The sequence below is a fragment of the Prenolepis imparis genome, unplaced genomic scaffold (assembly GCF_030444845.1).
Source record: "Prenolepis imparis isolate NDT839.2.m4 unplaced genomic scaffold, iyPreImpa1.0 SCAF_6, whole genome shotgun sequence".
Classification (NCBI taxonomy): Eukaryota; Metazoa; Arthropoda; class Insecta; order Hymenoptera; family Formicidae; genus Prenolepis; species Prenolepis imparis.
Window position 1 is genome coordinate 12257664 of NW_028141164.1, and position 9301 is coordinate 12266964.

Genomic DNA, 9301 nt, shown 5'->3' on the forward strand with positions numbered 1-9301 from the left:
TCGTCGTCGGCGGCGTCGGAGTGGGGCTGGGGGTCGCGGCGATGAAGGTGTGAGGGGGGTGAGTGCGCGCGCGCGCACTCACCCCCCCTCGCATCCTCGCCATCACCGAACAGCGACGCGACGACCAAGTGGCTCTCGAGTTGGTGCGTTCGCAGGGATGACTTCGAGATTATATATCAGGATCTTCTCTATCGCCGAATACGAATCTTCTCGTCCAAGTGAACTTTCTATGAAAAATGATTTCACTTTTCTGTTTTTATTTTTTTGTAGTGATTAATTGAAAAAAATTATATATAACAAAGAACCATATATTCGATGCGCATCTAATATTTAAATTAAATATATTATTTTTCATTCACCTAAATTTGTTCCCCTCCAAGCAAGAAATAACAGTGATATATTAATATTTTATATAATTTATATGTAAATTTTTTTAAATTGTGTGGATTACATTTTTGTGTATTTATTTTTAGATATTATATAAATATATAAATATATTTCTTTTTCTGTTTTTTTTTAACAATACTTTTTTTCTTATTATTTGTATAGTCAAGATAATATATAATTGGGTCGGATCGTCTTTAATCAAACTCACGAATTTCCTTGTCCAAGTGAACTTTCCATGAAAAATGATTTCACGTTTCTGATTTTGTAGTAATTGATTAAAAGTACAGAATTTAAAAAAAATATCAGAGAAGCATCGTAACGCACATATTCTATGTGCATCTAATATCTAAATTAAATATATATTTTTTTTTATTCACCTAAATTTGTCTCCCGGCAAGAAATAACAGTGATATATTAATATAATAATATAATTTATATAGATTTTTAAATTAAAATTCTCTCTTGAATTATATGGATTATATTTTTGTGTGTATATACATATTTTAGATATTATATAAATATATTAATATATTTCTTTTTCTGTTTTATAACTATATTTTTTTTCTTATTATAAGATTATCATTCTTATTTTAAGAATTTAATTGTATAATATGTCAAGATAATATATAATAACAATGTTTATTCTTAGAAAAAAATATTCTACAATTTTAATTTATTTCTGCGTATATTTTATTTGCGATTTTATATGATTTATAGAGCATTTTATTTTTATGTTTAGACATCGGTTTTTTCTGTTTCTGTTATTCGGTATTATCGAATATTTGAAGACCTGCACATTTAAGAATTATGAAAGAAACGATAAAAGTCGATTGATATATAGAGGAAGTGAACAAAAAATATAAATATTTAGTGTAATATTTTAACTCGATCATCCTTTGGATATAAATAACATACACATGAGTCTGATATTGTCACGATTAATTTTTGTGACTACGCAAGTCACCGTTATTGTTTTGGATGTTCCCAAGCAGCTTGAAGTGCAAAAGATATTTTATAGTACTTGAAATTTATTGCTTGAAGTGGAGATGAGCAAGGAGGAAGGAAGAATTAAAAAGAAGTAGAGTAAAAAAAAAGAATGAGACGACGACAGGTTGACTGATAAATCTAAAAAGTTGAACATGCATGAAAATTAAACGTAAGACGGATTTTGTATTAATTAATTAAAAGTATATAATTAAGAAATATCACAAAAGCATCATATGACATATTCGATACATCTAATGTCAAATCTGAATATATATTTTTTTAATTCATCTAAATTTGTTCTCCGATAATAATGATATGTTTATTCTCGAAAAAAAAACGAACAAAAAAATATTCTACAATTTTCATTTATATTCGCATAAACTTTGCAATTTTATTAACGTTAAGACAATATATCTGATTTACAGCATATTTTATTTCTATGTTTGAACACACAGTTTTTTTTATTCAACGACAGATATCGATAATATCAATTTCGATCGACTCGCGTTACTTCCAATTAATATACGCAAATCTGAATACCTCTCTGAAAAAAAAGCCGAGTAATTTAATTGCTATTTCATTGTCCATATGAACGGTATAAATGTAAGTCTTCCTACGTAAAATTAAAAAAAAAAAAAAAAAAAAAGGGATCGATGCTCTTTATTGGATTACAAACATTGTAAGGTTTATCTCTGCAAAATTTATGATCATCGCCCGATCCTCTTGCATCATTTAAAATATCGATTTATGTCTCTGAAATTAACCGTCTCTCTTCGTTTCTTCCCGAGGCCTCATTCACGATTAAAATCATGCGATTTTAAAGTTCTCGCTTTTTAATTTTGAATTCGACGAGGCTATAAGTAAGGAGGTATTTTTCTTTTAGGTCACGCAATCATCCTCCTTTTACTGCCACTTTTTCTTCGATCCGACATATCGTACGAGATTGCGATTTTTCACTGCGAGACGATCAAAACCCGTGGGGGAAAAATCGGAGTTACTGTCGTTTTGCGCTTTTTATAGCTCGTAAAACACCTGTCTTCGTCTCATTCTTCTTTATACTCTCTCTCTCCTCTTTTTAATCCCTCTTCTCTTCCTTTCTCATCTCTCTACTTTAGACCTTGGCTATATAAATGAGTGAAAGAGGGACGGCTCTCTCGATAGAGAGTAAGAAATATAACGATCGATTTTCAAGACTCTCTTCAATTTGCGTTAAAAATGATTTTATACCGATCATGCACATATTCCGTTGACTTGCGAAAATGCTCTTCATTTTTCATCCTTTTGTACACAATTCTGTTCTACAAGAATCGGAAGAGTATGCCAAATTTCTTCATTTTTCTTTAGCAGAGTTTCTTTTATCATTTATATATTATCTCACATAAATCAGATAATATTGAAATAATTTATTTTTTTTCTATTATATTGATCTTTATTAAAATAAAAATATAAAGAGAAGAATAAAAAATATATTGTACTGAAAAGGGATCGATATACATTTATATATTCATTGATATGTTACAGCTTTGATAAAAAATCGATTCGGCGGTGTACAATTCTTTTAAAGAAACTATAGAGAGAAATGTCTAAATTACATTGCAGACTAAATATATCAGAGACACTCTTTTGCAACACGGATTCAACGAAATTCCAAAGTTGATGATATTATATGATCATCAAAATATTTTCTTAAACAAAGATGAACCTCACAAGATTAGTAGATTAAAGTATATTATAAAAAGAGTTTATTTAAAGAATTTCCATTGTTTCCTAAATTAAAATTCAAATAGAAATGATGAATTTATTATGCAGGCTACAGAACGTATTTTTTCTCTAGTTTCCCTTTAAGCAATTACCGTGATTCATATAAATATAAATCAATCAAATAAATAGATGAAACTATTAGACGACCAAAAACGTTTTTTTTAATTAAAAAAAAAAAATTAAAATTAATTCAAATAGAAGGTATTTATTGTGCAGGATACGGAAGGTATTTTTTCTCCGATTTCCCTTTCTACAATTATCATGATCCATTTAAATAAATAGATAAAACTATTAAGCAACCAAAAAAATATTAGTAGTTGCTTTGAAAGATCAGGATGACAAGGCAATGTTAGACTTTCGAGTTCAATAAAAAGAAAAAAAAAGTTGAAACAAGGATGCAACGTCCCACGTACAGAGTATTGTACATATGGGTTGCAAAGTACATGTGTCCCGAGGCCCGAGCGGGGTCGTTTCTACTCTCGAGTGAATTTCTCCACCGGTCGATGGCTTACGCTTGCGCGCTGACGCCTCTTCGGGAACAAACCTTTGCCTCCTCGGAGCTCTTTCTCTGTGTGTACCGAATTATACCCTGCGAGAACAACCCTGACACTTTTCCATTAGCCGCGCTTCAGAGTCGAAGAGGATTAACGTTCGATAACCCGGAGATAATGCCGATCATCCGCGGATACTATATTTCCCGAGACGTCCTCCTCCTTTGTTTGCCGAGAACTTGGCGTCGACAGGGACTTGCGCGCTTACCTGTTTGCTAAAATTTTCTCGCGTGCTTATAAAAGGATTAGATTGACTTATAGATGCATAAAAAAATATATATTAAATATAATAACACATATTAAATATATAATAATATATAATTGACAAGAAAAAAGGGGGCAAAAAGATGGCGATTCTTCATCTCGATACATTTTTGTTTAATTATTTTTTTTTTAATTACATCTTATATAGATTACATTCGTTTGTTAAGAAAATAACATTACACCAATTATTACAACGAATTGTAATCAAATGTAAGATGTTATTCTTTATTGGCATTTTAATACTTGTCCTCTGACATTATCGTAAAAGTATCAGAAACAACTGTACGAGGAGACGCAAGTGGCATTTTGTTCTCCAATTCCTGTCGAAGACGCATTTGTTGATTGATTATATCGTTTCCAGTTCGACTGAAATTCCTATTCGATGCGGAGAAAGTATCCGTGGTCTCCGCTTTCGTGATTGCCTTTGTACGTATTTCTGGCAAGTTTATGCGTGAGCTCGGCTATAATAAATATCGATTATAAATATATGAAAATATTGGAGAAGGAAGACATTGATCAATTCTAAATTATTATAATAAAATAAATATTATTTAACATATTTTTTTATTATAATTTATAATTGATCAATGTCTTTTTATTATAACAAAATAAATCATAAAATATTATATAGGACGATTGACGTAAAAAAATGTGTAAATATTGTAACATACTTCTAATCCGGCGCTCGATCGAGATGTCAGACTCGCTAGTGACTTGGAAGTTGAGCTCGTCAAAAGTTGGTGATCCTCGACGTCGATGTAACTTTGACACGACGGCCTCGCTCGTCTCGGAGTAACAGGTAGAACTCTCCTTCGTTGTTTCGGCAGTTTGCCACGTGCCTGAAAATATTGGCAATTAATTATCTTTCGCGACATTTCTGCCGAAAACTTTGAACTTTGAGCTCATAATTAAATGGCTTACGTGTATTACGTGCGAGATTAAACATTTATAGGGCAAAGAAATTGATAAACCGGACTTGCGCGAGTACCTGAGTGTGCGAGTAGAACATGGAAAAGTTGCTGACGATGACCGGAACCGGAAGAGCGATAGTGAGGACCCCCGCGAGGGCGCACAGTCCGCCGATGAACATCCCGGGGAAGGTTTTCGGCGTCATATCGCCGTAGCCTACGGTGGTCATGGTGACCAAGGTCCACCACAAACCTTGTGGAATGCTGTCAAAATCGTTGTTGGGGTTTTCCTGAAAAATCACGACAGGAAACCCCGCGATTTTTTTTTTTTTGTTGTTATTATTATTATTAAACTCGATCTTTTTCTCCCTCTTCCAAGATCTATTCTCAAGAGATCAGTAGGGTGTCTACTCGAATTTTGTAAAAAAATTTCCCTGATAATTTTCTGATCTTCCAGATATTTTCGTTTAAAATTCCAGGTAAAATAAGAAAATTTGTAGATGCAGCTTTTTTGCTGTATGCGCTTTCTATGTATAATATATAATGTTTTCTATTCATACGATTGCAAAGTTATCAAGAGTGCTTTCTAGCATTTAATATTGATTTATTAATTGTAAAATTTAATTGGACAATAAGTAAGATATCACTATATCTAAACACTAAAAATATATGCAGAAATATAAGATAAATGTATAAAACAAAAAATAATTTAGTATAAATGTCTTAAGGAATACTAATTTATTTAAATAAAGTATTTTTTAAATTATGATTTATTTATTTATTAAATAAATAAGGAGTACCAATTTATTTAAATATTACCTATTAAATTTTCTATGAAACTTACATAAGATCTTGATATCTCGAAAAATAGATCTTCGAATAAAAAAAATCACATTTAAAAAAAAACTTAAATATTGCAAAGATATGTTAGATATATGTTTCTTAAGTGCTAAATAAGAATGAAATTATCAAAAGAGCAATTTTTTAAAAAAATTCCTTGAATCTGAGATATTCATCAATTAGTCTGGTGGAACCACAGATTTTTTTTCAAACTCCATTTTTTATTTCCGCAGCTAATCCATGTTTGCACGCGATGCGCATTAAAAAAAGTACGACATCAAATCGGGCTCCGCAATATTTTTTTCAAACCGAGAAGTGCGCTTTCAGAAGACTCCGTCGTAAAAGTCTCGTCTACCGTCTTCTACCAGAACTGTGGTCTCATAAAACATTTAATCTTTCCATCTCCCGTGAAATCAGAGGCTAGAGAAACGTACCTGCAGGCGTTCGGCATAGAATATCAAACTGGCGAAGAGCACGATTCCCAGGATAAGAAAGAAGACTAGTAGAGCCAGCTCTCTGGCGGACGCTTTAAAGGTGTGGATAAGTATTCTGAGTCCGGGCGAGTGCCTCGTCAGCCTGAATAGCCGTAGGACACGCGCTATCGACAGGAGGTCCAGGTAGAGGTTCGGTTCAGCCAGGAACTCGGTGTAGAAGCTCATCGTCGCCACTAGATCGATCGCATTGACAGGCGACTCGGCGAAACGCCTTAGGCTGGGACTTACCTGTAATTAAGTTACAGCTGCACCATCCTAGTGTGGATCCACCACGTTACCTATCATCGTGGACCAAGATAAATTTGGTTTATCGATTAGGAATAGTTGACATTACGTCCAAGGAGATAACGACGATTTTAACCCTTCTGTCAATGCAGAATTTTTCACATTTCCATCAATGTATGGATATCCGGGTACCAACTGGTGTTTTTGACACATTGCACTGTGACAATTTTTTTATAACAGCTGATGGGCATCGAGCATTCTTTCCCGTTATATCTTAGGAGGTTCCCGACCCTTTATATTTTGTTTCGGATAAAAAAAAGAGTTGCTTTGGGTATCTGGGTATCCAAGTTCATTAACAGAAGGGTTAAAAAATCGTACTAGGCAACGGAGCGCTATTTCTACGGTGAACCAAGCGTTGCAAGCGTGTTCCAGATAAAAAAATGCCCGATGGGAACTAGTAGTAGTATTGTTTGAACGATCCTCCAGTAATTCTTCAGGATTGTTCTTGGGCGCGTGACTCTTCGAGCAGAAACATAGAACCGACAGGCAGATGAAAAATACGGACGCGCAGGCTATGCACTTGGCTGTCGATGATGAGTAAGGTTCGTCGAAGAGGATCCAAACCCGGGATCGTAATTTCTGCCACCTAGTTAAGGTGCCCCCGCGATACGCCTCCTCGAAACCGAAAGCACGCGCGATTTCTTCGTCGCCGAGTTTCTTCTCCCCTTCGATGTCGAGCTTATCGAGGATTGCCAAGGTGGCTTGCGTGTCTCGGTGAGTGCTATACGTGCTCCAGCAGCACGGTTCTACCTACAGAAAGTCAACTTAATTAAGAAACTATTAAATTACTCCGCGAGAGCGATGTAATCGATTTATGCGAATCAGTTATGCCGAGTCGTAGGTCACACAAAGCGCACGAGCTTAGAAGCGAATAAAAAAGTAAGATAAATACAAAAAATATTTTATTTAAAGAATTTCGTTAATTTATTTAATTTCTTTAATTTCTTTAATTTGACATTTAATAGCACAAATATGATGGTACTTAATATTTATATAAGAAAATAATGACGTTTTTTCTTACCGTCTTGTTTAATTTTTTAAAGCCTTTAAGTTTACGTATGAAAAGAGATATATAAGTTTTATTTAAAAAAAATATCAACAATACACACACTCTTTATTTTACCCCTTTGAACTTCTTTGTTCGATTCCTTTGAGAGAAACTGATACTAATTACTTTTGTCATTTTAACAAAACGGAGTGAAAATTAAAATTGCAATCGCTTGTAATCTATAATACGAGCCACGAATTAACTTGTATTTTACGATAAATTTAATTTTTCCTCCGTTTTTTATTAAAATAACAAAAGTATAATTAGCATCAGTTTCTCAAAGGAGTTAAGAAGTCTAATAGAGAAGAAAAAATATGTTTTAAATAATTGACACGAAAAATTATTAAATTTTATAATGAATATTTATATAATATATACAATAATATAAATTATATATAATATATTTATATTTATTGTATTTTATATATCATATATATAATATATATCTTTTGCAGTATTATTGTTCTATATTCTTTGTTATAGCTTTTTCAATGAATGTATATAATTTAGGATTAATTATATATATTCATTGAATACATTCATTCATACGCTAATTAATCATCGTCTCATCATGTGTCTGAGTAAGAAAGGTACCGGAGCAAACCTGGTTCGAGTCGAGACCCCAAAACTCCAATTCCTCCTCGAAAAGGGGACCGCAGACATCCGTTGGATAATGTAGCTTTCCCGTGCGATAATAATTGAGCACCTGAGCGAAAACGTCCGGATGCCTGTCGTAAAAGTATTCATTCAGTACCGGGTCGTAATTCACTAACGCCTCCGTCAAACGTGACAATCTGGTAGCCGGGATTTTCTTCAACGTCGCTTTATACGTCTCGTGTCGAATGCCACCCACATTCAGTGTCACCCGATCGTTCCATTTACCGTCCTTCATTCTTTATTTTCTCGTAGAACATATGTGCAAAAGAATATATTCGTTATACAAAAAATATAAAATTCAAATAAAAAAGAAATATATAATATTCTTTTTTATATTTTTTTATTCGAATATATTTTATATTTTATTTGTATAACAAATATATTCTTTATATTTTTTTCTATATAAAATATATTATATATATATATATATAATATTTAATATATTTTTAACACTAATATATTCTTATAATATATAATATATTTTTATTTAAAGAATTTCTTTAATTTCTTTAATTTTATTATATATTATAATATTATAAAAAATACATATTGGTTATAAAAAAAATTTCAAAAAGCTGTCAGACCGAGCACATCACAGGATACATTGATTTTCTCTCACTCTCTCTTTTTTTCTGTTAATAAATAAATAGGCAGATGATTAAACACTTTGACAAATTTAATTTTTATTCACTTTGTCCTTTGTAAATATTTTGGCGATTTGAGCAATTTCAAAAAAGGAGAAAAATTTCTCACGCAGTCGCGCACTCTGCATCTCTCGCTTGATGACTATTCGACAGCGCGCGAAACCATAAGGTTTTCGGTAAAAAGGAATAATCTGCGTCGCACATACGTGCCTTTCCCGTTCTATAAATTCGCTCGTGTTTATTTGCGTGGCACGCAGCGCGCACACATTCGAGAATCGCCATTTGTTTCAATTTAGAATGCAAAGTCACGCGATAGACGGACGGTTTATTGCTTCGTCGAAATTCCGTTAAAGCGACGAAAAGAATCGATGTCCCTATATTTCTTTACGCGATTAAGACACCTGATGAATGATTCGTTAAGCGTGCGATGTCCATTAGAGACTGAACTTTTATAGCAATTGATGAGACATGTATT

The 9301-nt window shown here is 32.9% G+C and overlaps 1 protein-coding gene across 4 annotated transcripts; it reads right to left on the reverse strand.

The window, feature by feature from the left end:
* Positions 1-4053: 4053 nt before the first annotated feature.
* Positions 4054-9002, reverse strand: LOC145937754 (potassium voltage-gated channel protein Shaw). Of its 4 annotated transcripts, XM_083041079.1 has the most exons (8): positions 8936-9002; positions 8729-8814; positions 8130-8427; positions 6796-7227; positions 6133-6420; positions 4939-5148; positions 4622-4789; positions 4054-4411 (listed from the first exon to the last, which is right to left on the reverse strand). In XM_083041079.1, the coding sequence occupies exons 3-8, from the start codon at positions 8415-8417 to the stop codon at positions 4187-4189; spliced, it is 1611 nt and encodes a 536-aa protein (XP_082897205.1). In that variant the 5' UTR covers positions 8418-8427; positions 8729-8814; positions 8936-9002; the 3' UTR covers positions 4054-4186. The 4 variants fall into 4 exon arrangements, with proteins under 4 accessions (XP_082897205.1, XP_082897204.1, XP_082897203.1 ...); XM_083041078.1 differs by having other exon boundaries at positions 8130-8418; positions 8729-8988; XM_083041077.1 differs by lacking the exons at positions 8729-8814; positions 8936-9002 and having other exon boundaries at positions 8130-8648.
* Between the last annotated feature and the right edge of the window lie 299 nt (positions 9003-9301).